The 13517-nt window shown below is 38.5% G+C and overlaps 1 protein-coding gene across 1 annotated transcript in view; it reads left to right on the top strand.

Annotated features, from left to right (window-relative positions):
- Nucleotides 1-13517, top strand: part of AGMO (alkylglycerol monooxygenase) — a 186396-nt gene continuing 172879 nt past the window's right edge. Inside the window, exons 1-2 of the mRNA XM_030943230.1 lie at nucleotides 1-129; nucleotides 6643-6773. Coding sequence (XP_030799090.1) covers nucleotides 1-129; nucleotides 6643-6773 — 260 coding nt within the window. The remainder of the gene's footprint in view (nucleotides 130-6642; nucleotides 6774-13517) is intronic.

The raw sequence follows: 13517 nt of genomic DNA, 5'->3' as shown, positions 1-13517 counted from the left end.
ATGGGCGCTGAGGCGGGCGGGCCGCGGGGCACCGCGCCGGGCCAGCAGCTCCGCGCCCTCTTCTACGCGCTGGCGCCCGGAGAGAGCTCCTTCCGCACGGTGGAGGAGGTGCCCGACTACGTAGAGAAGGTGAGAGTCCCCTCCTTTCCCACCCTGGCTGCATCCCTCGCCCTTCCCTTTGCCCACCTGCTCCTGTTTTCAAAAGCCACGGGCGCCTCACTGAAACTATGTCCGCGAAAGGGCACCTAAATTAAGATAAAACTGTCTTTCTCTCAAGGGCTTTCTGCCTGTAAGCTGCCAGTGTAAATGTGCCCTCTATTTTCATATACTTAAATGATGATTTCTCCTGGTACCAAGAGCTGGAGTTTTCAGATATCACTGAGATATCTGAGGCTTGGTGCTAATGTTATATCCATCAGCACGGATAAGATGAACAGTGACAGCAAACTGAACTGAGGAAACAAGAAAATATGATACTGTGTTTGGCTTTTATGGTTCTTAAAGCAAGCAAAAAGTCAGGTCTCTCTGTGCCCTTAAGTCAAGCTCAGTCAAAGACAGAAAAATAAAAGGTTTCTAATTAAAATAAAAAATAAAGATTGTTTAAGAGAATTTAGAACAAATATTTGTGTTGGGACAGTGCTGTGTCCTAAACATCCAAGGCAAGAGTACAGAGGTCATGGGTGAGAACTCCCTTGTCAGCAGCATATCCTTCCCTCCCGTCCTGCCCTGCCAGTTTATTCACTTCCAAGAAGATACCTTTGCTCCCTTCTGTCCTACCTATTGCTCATATCTTGATTGTCAGCTCCTTCGAACCCAGATCGATGTCAGCTGTTCACAGAGACAGCACATAAACACTATTTTGCCCTTGTCAAAGTGAATTCCCAGCTTCATTAAAGAGCTGCACTTTTAAAATGGGTTTTGATAGTTCTGACGAGCCTCTCTGACAGGTATACCTTGGAGTGCTGTGCAGCAGCTGCCGGCAGACTGCAGTGGGGGTGCCATGGGCTGTGCAGAGCAGTGCAGCACCATCAGCAGCTTTCTGGGAATTGTAGTATGCAGCTGTCCTTCACTGAGGGGTGTTATCTGCAAAGGTAAACCCTTTTGTGTAAGGTAAGCAGAGAGCTGCTGCAAGCTCAGCCTGTGTGTGCAGTGTCTGGTCAATGGACTGCTGTCCTCAGAGGTATTTTGCAACTAAGATACAACGTCATGATTAAGGAAGATCGATGGTTGTGCCTAGTCAGCTGATCTCTTCTTCCAGCTCTCTCTACTACCTCAATCCCTTTTACTATTCCCACATTTCCAATGGAAATCATTCACTTTCTTGTCTGCAGCATACCTTGACATCCTTGGGCTTTATTCTCCCATGTGCAATATTCAGGTCAGACATTAGCCAAACTGTGAATTTCTTTTACTAAGGCACACAGTTGTAAGTCTGTGAAAGGATTCTTAGTACTTTGAATTATGAAAGCACCTGTAGGCTCCTGCTGTTGTAGAGCAGTGTTGGGATAAGCTTGTAAAGGAATATTTCTCACAAAAAAATATAGCATTAAAGAAAAGTTTTCCGATTACTGTTATACTTTGCTTAAATTCCTATCTTAGGTTAGCTGTGCTGGATTTCCCTTCTGACAGTGCATTTTTTGCTAGAACAGATCTTTTGATGCTTGTCTCAGTAGGCATATAAAAGTATTTTAGTGGCATAACTGTATTAACTCTTTGGCTTTGGTCTGAGCTTAGGCAGAGTTCATCCATCCTCTTCTGGCCTTGTTTATGGGCAGATGGCAGCTATCTAGTCCCTCTCCAGCTGCTATTCTTGACTGTTTAGGGAGCAATTACACAAGCAGTATATCCATTGGATTAGTCAGCAATAGATTTAATAGGGACCTGATGAGCCTTTTGAGGAGGTCTTGGGAGTGCTAACTCCTTTAATTGGTACAGACGTAGAGGTGGATATCTGAACTCAATTCAACACAGAACAAAAAGAATTTAGTGTGGAGCTGGTAACAAATGAAGGCCTCAGCTCAAATAATTCACTCTAAAAGACGATAATGTTGATGTATATGTGTGAAACAAACTACTGATTACATTAGTGTCTAAATGGTGTGGGATTTTTCCTTCTTTTTTTTTTTTCTGAGACACTGTAGTGGAATTTGCATCCCAGATCTGTGATTTCTTGGGTATCAGATGGATGAAAGTATTTCTAGGACATGAGATGACATAGCTACAGCTGTGGGAATAGGCACCTTCCAATATTAGACAGGTGGCAGAACCTCCAAAGTCACCCAAATATTAATGGATTTAGCAATCTGCAAAATTGAGCTGGTTGGCTTACAAAATACAGGCACTTCACAGGAGAGGCACCTTGGAGCTAGAGTTACCTGTGGTGTTACATCTGGGTGGGAAATGACAGCAGGGGGTGAAGCAGCTCTGGTTCTGAGAACAGAATAGTTAGCTTAACTTGTGCAGTGTACTTTCTGTCTCTGGTTACATTGCTTCCATTTTCAGAAGCAATGGGCCTTGCACTGTTGCTCTGTATGTCGGCAGAGCTGTATGGAGAGGCCTCAAGTCCTGTTTAAAGCATAAGCTGAGACTCAAGTCCTGTTTAAAACATGAGCTGATCAGCTGCTGCCAGTGACAAGCAGCAAAGCTCTGCAGCAGTGCCCAGGGAAAGGTCACCCTTTCAACAAATCTCCAAAATTCTGGGAAAAGGGGTGTGGATCTTTGATAATCGTCATAGAATTTATTTTTATAAGACTTTTTGTTATGTAGAATTCAAATCCCTTAATTTGTCTGTATATCTGGGAAGTATGTCAATTTCATTTATCTAGGACAGGATGTACTAATGCTTGTCCATTCATTTTAAGAGCATCCTCTTTTCTATGGGTGTAAGATTAGTCTCTGCATGCTCTGTTGGTTGGTTTTTTTTTTTTTTTTTGTTCTCTCACAATCTACAGGTGGTGGAATGATTCTTTTTGTTTGCCAAACATAGTTTTCATGAACCACAAATTTACTTTGTAGCTTTGTAGCTTGCTATGGTCTGAAATTATCACCTATGCTCTGTAAAGACTTCCATGAGTCAGACTTCCGAAGAGACAGTCCTTCTGCTGAGAACTCCAAAATGAAAGCTTTAGTAATCGCTGTTTTCAATTTGCTCTCTTGAGACCCTAAAGAATAAGTTCACATTTAAACTCAATTCACATTTTAGGATTTGCTTCTAAATAGTGAGGTACAAAACCTTAATATTTAGTTTTAATTGAAAGTTGGGATTCTTATGTTATAAAGATCTGGGACTTTAGGGAAACAAAAACTGTTTCAAGAATTGCAATAAAACTATGTGTATATGCTGAGTTTCAACCTAGAATATTATTCTTTGCAATAGTATAACGTGGAAACTGATTTTGAATGGTCCTTTGCATTCTGTAGAGTTGGTAATTTAAAATGGAACCCTCTTACACAGTACTCAGAGTAAGGCTTTCATGTTATGGATCAGTTATTCAGCTAAACCACAAGCTAACACAAATCTCCACTGAGTATTTCTGCTGTTGGGTGAAGAGAAAAAACCTGGAAACAGAGAGAGAGAGAGAGTAAAACATTTATGGACAGAAGGTATCAAAAGGATCTGTCTTATGTCACTGACCTGTGATGTCAACAGTGGCTATTTCTTAACTTTGTGCCATTTTGTTTGTAGAGACAACCCTTGAAAACAGTCGTAGAGATAGCCAGGTTCGATGGGTCCCTTAAATGTCTTCATTGTCCTTTTAACTTAAACAAAAAAAACCCCAAACCCAAACAACAACAACAACAACAACAAAAAACAACAACAACAACAAACAAAAAAAACAAACAGGAAAAAAGAAAAGTAATGGTTAGGCTAGTGCAACTATTTTCTCCCTTATGGTCTCCTTTTTGCCTGAATTATTTGCATTCTTCTTCTGTTGCATTACATCTCATCCTTACTCTGTGGGCAGTTTGGGTCAGGGAATGCCTTTTCATCCTCCATGACAATAGCTGTCATAGTAACATAAATAATACATCCTAGCCCAGATGTAGTAGATCCCCTTGATCTGCTTTGGACCAAGCTTAATGTAGGTATGTGAGAGAGATGTAGTAATTTCTTAGCTAGTAAGAGGTATGCCATAAATCTTTTCTTTTATAATCTCCTTGATGAGCAGGAGGTTAAGGATGTCTGAATGTCTCTTTATCCTCCTTGCTATGACACTCCCCATTTTTGAGTCAAAAAGTGGAGCCAACTGCCTGGCTGTTTCACAGCTTCATAGTGGGAGGAAAATATTTAATGAAGTCAATAAGACAGAACTTGTAATAGTGTACATTCATATAAAGTCAAGTATTTCAACTGTTTCAGAGGTTGCTAGGTAAAATGAATCATCCCATGGAATACAGACAGTGTACATTTCCTATTAACTGTTTTTATTTCATGAATAGAACACCTCAATTTCTCTGTTCTGAGCCCATTCAATTTGTTCTGCAGCTTCTGCTGTTCCATACCTTAGAACTCCTTGTAGTCTATGCTAGAACTGCCTTTTAATATTGTCATTAAGTGTTTTGTAGTTTTTTGTATTAAACCTCTCTTTTCTCTGCTGGAGTGTTCAGCTGTGGTCATCAACCTTTGTTTGCTAAGTTAGGAATCTGTTATTTGATTATATCAATTAGGAAATGTACATTAAAAGTCTTGTCTACTTAGAAATTAAACAGATATAGAGAGCAAAACAAGGAGTATTTGTATTTTCCCAGTATGTTTCATTGGTTTCAAATTGAAGGTTTTAGGGTTTCCTTACTCTTTTATTATATATTTTATTATTATATTGTTTCCTACTTATTTGAAATATTGAAAGATTTGCCACATTGGTTTTCTTGGGTGCTGTTTAGGCTTTATGGCCTTTACAGGTCTTCCCTTGCTTTCAAGATTTTTATATCATCGGTTGTTGCCTATCAGATATGGGCTTTTAGATGCCTAAAATAGGCACCTAAATTAAAAAGTGTCATGTTGATATTAATCTCTGTTCTTCTGTTATTGTAACCTAACCCTGTGCTGCTGAAGTTTATGAACTTTCATATTTTCTAGACACTATAAATCTCTTGCTGTTTGCAAGAGATGGTTTGAATCATCCAATTCTTGGTCTGAGCAATCTGGTCTGTATCCATCTTAGTGTCTTTACTGTCCCAGCCTAGTAGGAATTCCCAGATCACTTGGCAACAAAAATGAGTGCCCTCCAGAATGCAATGGTATTTGCAGAGACAACATGCTTCTATTAAACTGTTGTATGGGCAGGAGCAGCTCTCTCCTACAGCAGTGCAGTTTGGAGGGTTCCAGGCACTGAAGCTGTAGGTATTTGCAGGCCATTTGAAGGGAGCAGAAGCAGCAGAAAACTTACAGGGCAAGTGTGGCAGTGTGGTGCGTCCCAGAGTGGTGCAAAACTGCTCTTGCATTTCTCTTGCCCTGCAAAATACGGTGGGAATTTTATGCCTTAATGTAACCAAAAAGCAGTTGTCTGAATGTCTCAAAGGTCACCTAAAAGTTTTCTACAAAGCAAGGGAGGCTGTTGAAGGAACATTTGCTTGCACAGAGATCTGATCACTCCTTCCCATTTTCCTTGCCACAGGCCTTCTAGATTTTGGTGGAGATGGCTAAAACGCTGCCACTGCCTAATTCCTTGCGCATGTGAAGTGCAGGGACTGTTAGGACTACAGTGTTATTAAAAAAAAATTGCTCTACGACTTACTGTTACTCAAGCCTTTTTCTTGTTGCCTGAGATGATAAAGAATTGAGAAGAGGTCTGATAGTCCTCACCAGTTGCACATTTCACTAATAGGTGCTGTTGCTGTGCATTTTCAGCTTTTCTTGGGATAGAAGATGGACAGTGAGAATTGAATCCCAGACTAAAGCAATGCTGTGAGTGAGAAATGTTCCAGTCTTGTTCATCATTATACTTTTCTGCAAAAAGGCAGAAAACTATTTTGCAGTCAGTATAATCCAAAAGAAAGAGGGGAACATTGTATCATTGTCACTTAGTCTGGGAAGAGAACATGGCTTGTGGCCCAAACTGAAACGGGCTGCATAGTTATTTGGTTCACTGATGAAAGCACATACAGAAGAGCTGTTGTTGTCTGCAGTGAAAAGCATGGCAATAGAAATGCCAAGTAGAAAGAAACTCACTTTACTATATCTTTCAGATAATAATGTTGGATACCAAATTCAGTGGCTGAAAACACTCAGAAAACTTCATACAATATCAAATCCAAACTATATTCTGTTCTACTTTGTGGTTGGAGAAGTCCACAAATATTGCTGCTCTCACTGTTTTACTTAAATATGAGAAATAGAAGTCTGGAAAGACTTTTGTGTTTTGTTCTGATAATGTTTGAGTTTATGTGCAGAACGTGCAAAAGAAAACACTGTGGGAGGAGGTTACTGCAATAGATTTCTACTGGTGTTTTGGATCAAATGGTAGCCTTGGTTGTTCTGATTTGTAAGGTCCATGCTATGAGCTTTATTACAGGAGTAGCTACTAAAGTGCCAGCCAATCTGAGAAGCATCTCACTGCATAAAATGCTGTTTGGAAAAGTGTATCTAATTTTATTTTGTTGTGACTTTTTTTTTGTTTTGTTTTTGCAAACTATTTTTAGAGTATTCCATTCTTCATTACTTTCATTGGCCTGGAGTTTGCTGTCAGCTGGATTCAGAAGCGTAAGCTGCCGGGTCGGATCAACGATGGGATAAGTTCTCTTTCCTTGGGTATCCTGTCACGACTACCAGAGTGAGTATACGAGTACAGCCTTGAGGTTGTTTGGGTTTTAATCACTAAGAAGGAAGAAAATATAATTATGTATTGAAGTTGTTATTGCTAATCCAAAATGATTAAACAAGGCATCTGGACCTTTCTTTATGCAATTAAATTTTAGTGATGTGTATAAAATCTTTCTAATCTGTAAGGCTAAATATGATTCTTACAGGGTGTTCTCCAGCTCCACATTACCAATTTATCATCAATTATATTATATTAAACTGTATTGGATCTTGCTATCACCTTTTGCTGTTTCTGGGACTTCACCTGACTTCACTATATCTTATGTTAGACTAGATTTTAGAATCTGGGTTTTCTTTCATTAAAATATGGAAAGATAACAAAATAAAACCAACAAACCAACTCTATTGTTTTTGTTAACCTTTAGAAATAAAACTGGATATATATAACTAGATCAATAGAATTGTGAATATGCATGTGATCCAAAGTGCTTTAAAGACAGTCCTAATCTTTTCTTTGACTTCAATGGATTTTAATTCATGAGAGAATTGCTGCAAACATGATCATATAATTCACTTTCCAATGTAATGCCATAGATTTACCAGAATTAGTTTGGTGAGTAGAGTTGTTTTTTAAAGTAATAGCCACTGTGGATTAAGTGTGAATCCCAGTGAAAAAAATCCAGCAAATTATTCATATGAATTGCTCTAAGTGTTTTCCAGGTTTTAGCCACTTGTAAGTAATATCATGTTTTAGATATGCCTTTGCTTGATATGAGCTTCCAGATGATAGGCTTTATTGCATCTTTTCTTTTCAAACGGGGTTACATTTCTATTCCTCATGTGTGACTTTGCAGGTGACCTTCAAATTGTATATAATCTCTTCATTATAAGAAGAAAAGCTTTTATTATTTGAATTTTACTATATGGTATTTGCAAGCCTTTCTGTTATTCCCCCAGCTTTTTTTCAGAATCCTCTGCAGTTTTTCAGCCTTCTTAGTGTTGATGTCTCAAGTGCACTCCATATTTCAGAAACTACTACATCAGTGCCAAATAATGAAGTCATTTGTTCTCTATTTCTACTTGTTGTTCCTCCCTTTATATATCCCAGATACTTTGAGCTGTCTTTCATCCCTGAATACTTTCTTGGATTCTGTGGCTTACATTCCTCATTCATAGGCAATATGTTCTTATATTTGGCCACATAGAAATACATGGATTGTACATTTGGTCCTCCTGAAGTAGCCTGAATCCATGAAAAGTTGTCTTTGTTACCTAAAAGTTCCTGCTTTATGTCACTGCAAATTTTACTAGAAATCTTTTCTTTCAAACCAGATTCTTGATCAAATACATTACAAGAGCGTAGCAAGAACAACAACAAAGAATTATCCCTTCTGGCTAGTAGAACTCATTTTGTGAAATGTCTAAATCACCCTCTTTGTAATCTATTGATCATTTGTCATTTGATTGATTTTTTTAAACTTTCTAATCAATACAGTCTTTGACAAGGTCCATTAGGTACAAAGACAATTTCTGATAGATTGTGTTAATTATCGGTAGTAAACATCCCTTATGAAACCTTTTAAAGACACGGTCCAAAACTCTTGAAATATCTGAAAATGAGAGGCATGAGCTTTCAATATGAGAAATACTCAACCATAAAGTTATGTCTTCAAACAAAGTTTTGTCTAAGTTATTTGAGAATTTAGTGAAGCTATTTCTACATATAGTGTACCTATATTCAAATAATTTTTAATGAATTGTGAGCGTGATCTTGAAGGAGCAACACTGAACTTTTCAGTATGTTTTATGAATTAATGAAATATTTATCAACAAATTAGATTTGTGTGCAGCAACACACAACCCTGATAATGGGTTACTGTAGTCTGCATGAAGCTAACATTAAAATAGATCAAATGTTGCTTCTTCAACTTAACCCAAATTCTTTAAACTTGACAGGCTTACCATGCTGAATATTTACCTTTATTCATTATTGTAAAGCAAGGCAACCCCTGTGGCAGGGAGAAATGATGCATCTGACTCCACGACATCAGAAGGCTAATTAATTACTTTATTATACTATATTATTCTATACTATATTACACTACATCTGAAACTGCACAAGCACTCAACTGAACTGAATCTTGTGACTGTCTCCTGACCGACCGTCATGACACAGTCACAAATGTGACAGTTCGCACGGATTGGTCAAGAAAACAAAACACACCAGAATCCAATCAAGCAAATTCCTTCAGGTAAATAATCTTCCAGCATATTCCTCATGTTCCAAAACACAGGAGCAGCAAATGAGATAAGAATTGTTTTGGTCTCTGTGCTTCTCCAGGAAAAACTTGAGAGAGAGAATTATGTCTCTCTCTGTGCAGAGAATGTGAATCCCACAATTCATCTCAAATATTCAGAACTGATTAAGTTAAACAAAGGGCCTGAGATACATGTAAAGTAAGTTTGAATTGTTTTGCAAGTCCTTTTGGCTTTATTTTAAGGATACTGAAACGATCGAGATACACTCATTCCTGGAAGAAATGCTTGCTAAGAAAACTGGTGTTGTGTGTGTGGAATGCAGCTTTGCAAGGTGCTGAGTACTTTTATTATTTTGGCACTCAGTCCTTTGCTGCAGAATTTGGCTTGTGGGCTATGCAGTTTTCTTTTGCAAGATTGTTTCAATTGAGTGAACCAAAAGATCCTTAAGGACTCAAAAGTTTACAGAGTCAGGCAAATCTCCAAGATTGCCACACCTATCTATTGTTATACCGGCACAAGAAGTCTCTTCCAGGTTGCTTGCACAGCTCTTGTGACTAGAAATACCAGACCCTCCTCAGCAGTTCTTTCCAAAGAAGAGTCCTGTAACACTTTTAGCTTTTTGGGTGAATGTGAAAGAAGCGGGCAAAATACAGACTTCCTAAACTATTTAATCTCATGTTAATATTGCAATTCTAATGGTGACTGCTTAGTGTAACACCTCTTTTGTAAGTAAGAGGAGTTGTGAATAACAGACTGTCTAAAAAGGCTCTAACTGAAAAAAACAGAACTCTTTTACCCTTCTGTCTCGTGCTTCCATGGTGTGAAAGAACTGGGTCAGACAAAAAAAGGAGGAAAAAATAGCACAGGGAAAAATCTGTTGCTAAGATTTTCACTTCAGTCTGTCCCTTTCAGGAAGAAAAAAGGTAGGGAAAGTTGACAGAAACTGCTAAAACAATATTTCAGCAGAACCCACAGCATCAGGGGAAATAGTAGTGCAAATCATTAACAGCTGAAGGTTAGATTAACACACCATTGATTGTATCCTCTCCCAGGGACTAATTTTCATTTTCTCAACTAGCAGCAATGGTTTGCCACTTCCTTAAAAAAATCTGTGGTTGGGTCTAAAATGGTGGCTTCAGTCTATTAGTTAAAATGAAGCTTCAAATATGTCATTGCAAAGAGGTCTTTACATTTAATAAAAAAATTAGGAGTCACTAACCATAGTCAGCCTCTAAGTATTTTTTCCATTTCACAGTCTGTATAACAGAACTTCTGCATGTCTTGAGGGCAAACAGTATTTATTTAGTGTTTCATACTTCAACTTTCTGTTGAGAAAGTTCAAATCATAAATTGTTGATACTTGTATGCCAAATGTTAAAAATGTACGTGCAAGAGGAAAAGTCTAATCAGACAAGGTAATGTTTTTGTTTTTAGGCTTAGGCTCAACAGCAGTAAGTTGAATCGTTTGTGCATACATATCACCTCTTGTAAAGTAGCCCATACATTTCTTAAATATAATCTTCTCTGCTTTAATGCATACTGTGCATTCCTCTGCATGTATAAATACTAAATGTTGTATGGAATGAAAATTAATTTGGGAGAAACTTGTATTACTAAGTTTACTCCCAGAATCCTAAATGTTAGTAAAAAAATTCTGAGAACTTTTATTCTAAATAAATAAATTACTAACTTTTCTAGCTAATCATTGCCAAGAGACTTTAAATGCTGCTTTAAAAATATTCTCCCAAGAGAAAGTTTATTTTGGGTATGAATATCCATTTTTCAAGTATGTGCATTATTTCATATTGACCCATTTCTTCTTTTAAAGCAGCAGAACATAAATCAAGTCAAAAAGTGTTTGGGGGATAACTGAGGTAGGTATGTTTTTAAACTAGTTGGGAAAGTATTTGTTCTTTATGGTCATGCTCAATTGCCAATTTTTAGTGTTCTGCTCTGCAACACAGTCGTACAGTGTATGAGTGTATATGTATATAACGTGTGACACAGTTTGGTCAGTCAAGTCTACAATGAACTTCTCCGTTTCTAAAGAGAATATCACAGTCTGTATACATTATTTAGCTTGATTTTTGAATCGGAGGAGGTTGGAGTTCTCTGAATTGTTGAACATGAGAATGGAATGAGTAAATGCTTTTTGATTAGTTCATGCTAGTAAGTATCTTAAGAATCTACACGTCAGCAATAGTTAAATCAAAGGAATAAAAATCCTGTTTCTTCTGTAGACCAGTGTATTCAGTTTTGTACATCATCTGGATTTTAAATAATCTTTTTTCAGAAGCTGTATTGAAGAGGCAGTCTCATGTACAGGTTAGACCAGCAATGCTCCCAAATGAGGCACCTTTGAGTGATACTTCTGGTTGCTCATTCCTCCCTCTGTACCTTCACCCCTCTTTGGCCATCATCAGCATTTGTGTTGCCCTGTACTGAAGTGGCTTGGGAAGCAGGTTCAGCACCTTCCCATCACACTAACCTGCATCAATTCTTACTATGTCTGTGCACAGTCTTGTGCTAGAACAAGAAATGGGATTGGAGAAGAGCAGTCAGGGTTACAGGACAAGAAACACTCAATGCTTTTGTAGTGTTACTGAGTTACCTGCTCTGTAGCATATATAAAATTGCAATCTGAAGCCAAAGGTTTTCAGTTTTTAAGAGGAACAAAATGCAGAGCTGATTAGAATACACTTGCCTCAAGTTGGTGCAAGTTATTCACAACCTTGTGGAGCTAGGAGTGTCTTGACAGAAGAGAAAAAAGTTGCCAGCATGGATTTAACCATTTGAAGTATGTGTTGGTTTCCTGAAGTAGCTATTAGATACATCGTATGTCGCTATAGAAACTTACAATCTCATGAATTACTGATTGCATTTCTTAGAAGAAAATTTGATACATGCAGTTTCTCGTAAATTATATTTTCACTTCAAGCCTTATTAGGTACATTTTTCCTCCACATCTGTTTGACTAAGACTTTGGACAGATGTTTGTTTAGAGCATGGTCAGATGTGTTGCTTCTGGTCCAGCTGCCCCCTTAGATCTGCCAACATAACTGCACATTTAATTGCTCCCTAACCTGGTCCTGACAAAGTGATCTCGCTAAAAGCAGAAACAAAAGCCCCCCCAAGAACTATAAAAGAGGTGTTTAAGCTCAGCTGCATTCATTTTGACAGAGCCAGGTCAGGGAGCAGCTATGCATGCAATTATGGTGGCAGGTCTGAGGACTAGTAACCACCACACTTAGGGCAGTGATGAGCAGATGGGGCCAAACTGGGAAGGTAGTCACTTAACCTGGTTAAATGGGAAGAGGAGCTGCTGTGCCATGCCATGTCCTTAAACCAACTGAACTTGGCTACTGCATTTCTGTCTTTCTTGTACTCACTTACATAGTCCTCTCTTTCTCTTGTATTGGTTCAGGTGCTCATCTGATCCCAGGTGGAGTTGTTTTAGTTCACTCTCTGAGCAAAACAGTATTTGCTTTAGGCAGAGAGACAAGCAAATTGTCTGGGAATGGAAAAGGGACAGCCAAGAGCTGTCAGGCTTTAGGTTCAGTCTCTACAGAACCTGCAGTCACAATCATGCCTGCAGCAGCTAGTTATGGCAGTTTAAGGCACTGTCAATAGATGTGTTCAAAAAATATCATTAATATCATTTTTAATAAATAACAGGCCTGAAAAGACAGAATCTGCTCACCTACCTATTCCTCCCACTGTCCAAGTAGCACTAGGTAGTTACATATTTCACAAGAGCACCCTCCTGGCTTCACTCTCCTATATACACTGTTGATTGTTCCCACATTTTGCCAAAGGTCACAGCCCTCACAGCTCTGTCAAAGGAACAGGTTTTGAATTAACTCACTAATCTTCTGTAGGTAAAGCAGTCAGAGTAAGATAAACAATTTCAGTAAGGGAGTAGTGCTGTGCGACAGGATCCGATAGGATTTTCAGGACATGAGCCTGACGCTGGAAAGGGATTTTCAAAATCAGTTCAATTAAACTCATGGCAGTGACTGTCTTACCTGAATGGTTTTGGTTTAATCTAATTAGATTGTTGTTTTTTGGGTTTTTTTTAATCTGGTTTGCATTGATGAGCCAATCGGGACTAAGTTAGTAAATTAGTTACTTCTGTGTGGATTGATTATCCTGTGTTCTTACTGTATCACTTCAGCACAGTTGATAATTTTGTTGTAAATCATGCCATGCCTTCCAGTAAATCCAAATCCAGCTGTGCCCAGTAAAGATGCTAGTGCTTCCTGCCTGCTCTCTCATGCTCATCACTACCTCCCTAATCCCCTTTTACCATCTGCACCCTTCCCAGGCGTATCAGCAGACTTATCTTCAGAGGTTTAGACTGTAGCATTTTGGTGCTCTGGTTCCATTTGTTTGAAGCAGGCTGGAGAGCACATGTGGGCATAGCTGCTGGCAGAACACAGGAGTTCTGCCAGTGAGGCAGTGCAACTTTTTAGTGATGACTAAGGGAAGATCTGAG

The sequence above is a fragment of the Camarhynchus parvulus genome, chromosome 2 (genome assembly GCF_901933205.1).
Source record: "Camarhynchus parvulus chromosome 2, STF_HiC, whole genome shotgun sequence".
NCBI classification, from domain to species: Eukaryota; Metazoa; Chordata; class Aves; order Passeriformes; family Thraupidae; genus Camarhynchus; species Camarhynchus parvulus.
This window is presented reverse-complemented; position numbering and strand designations above follow the sequence as displayed.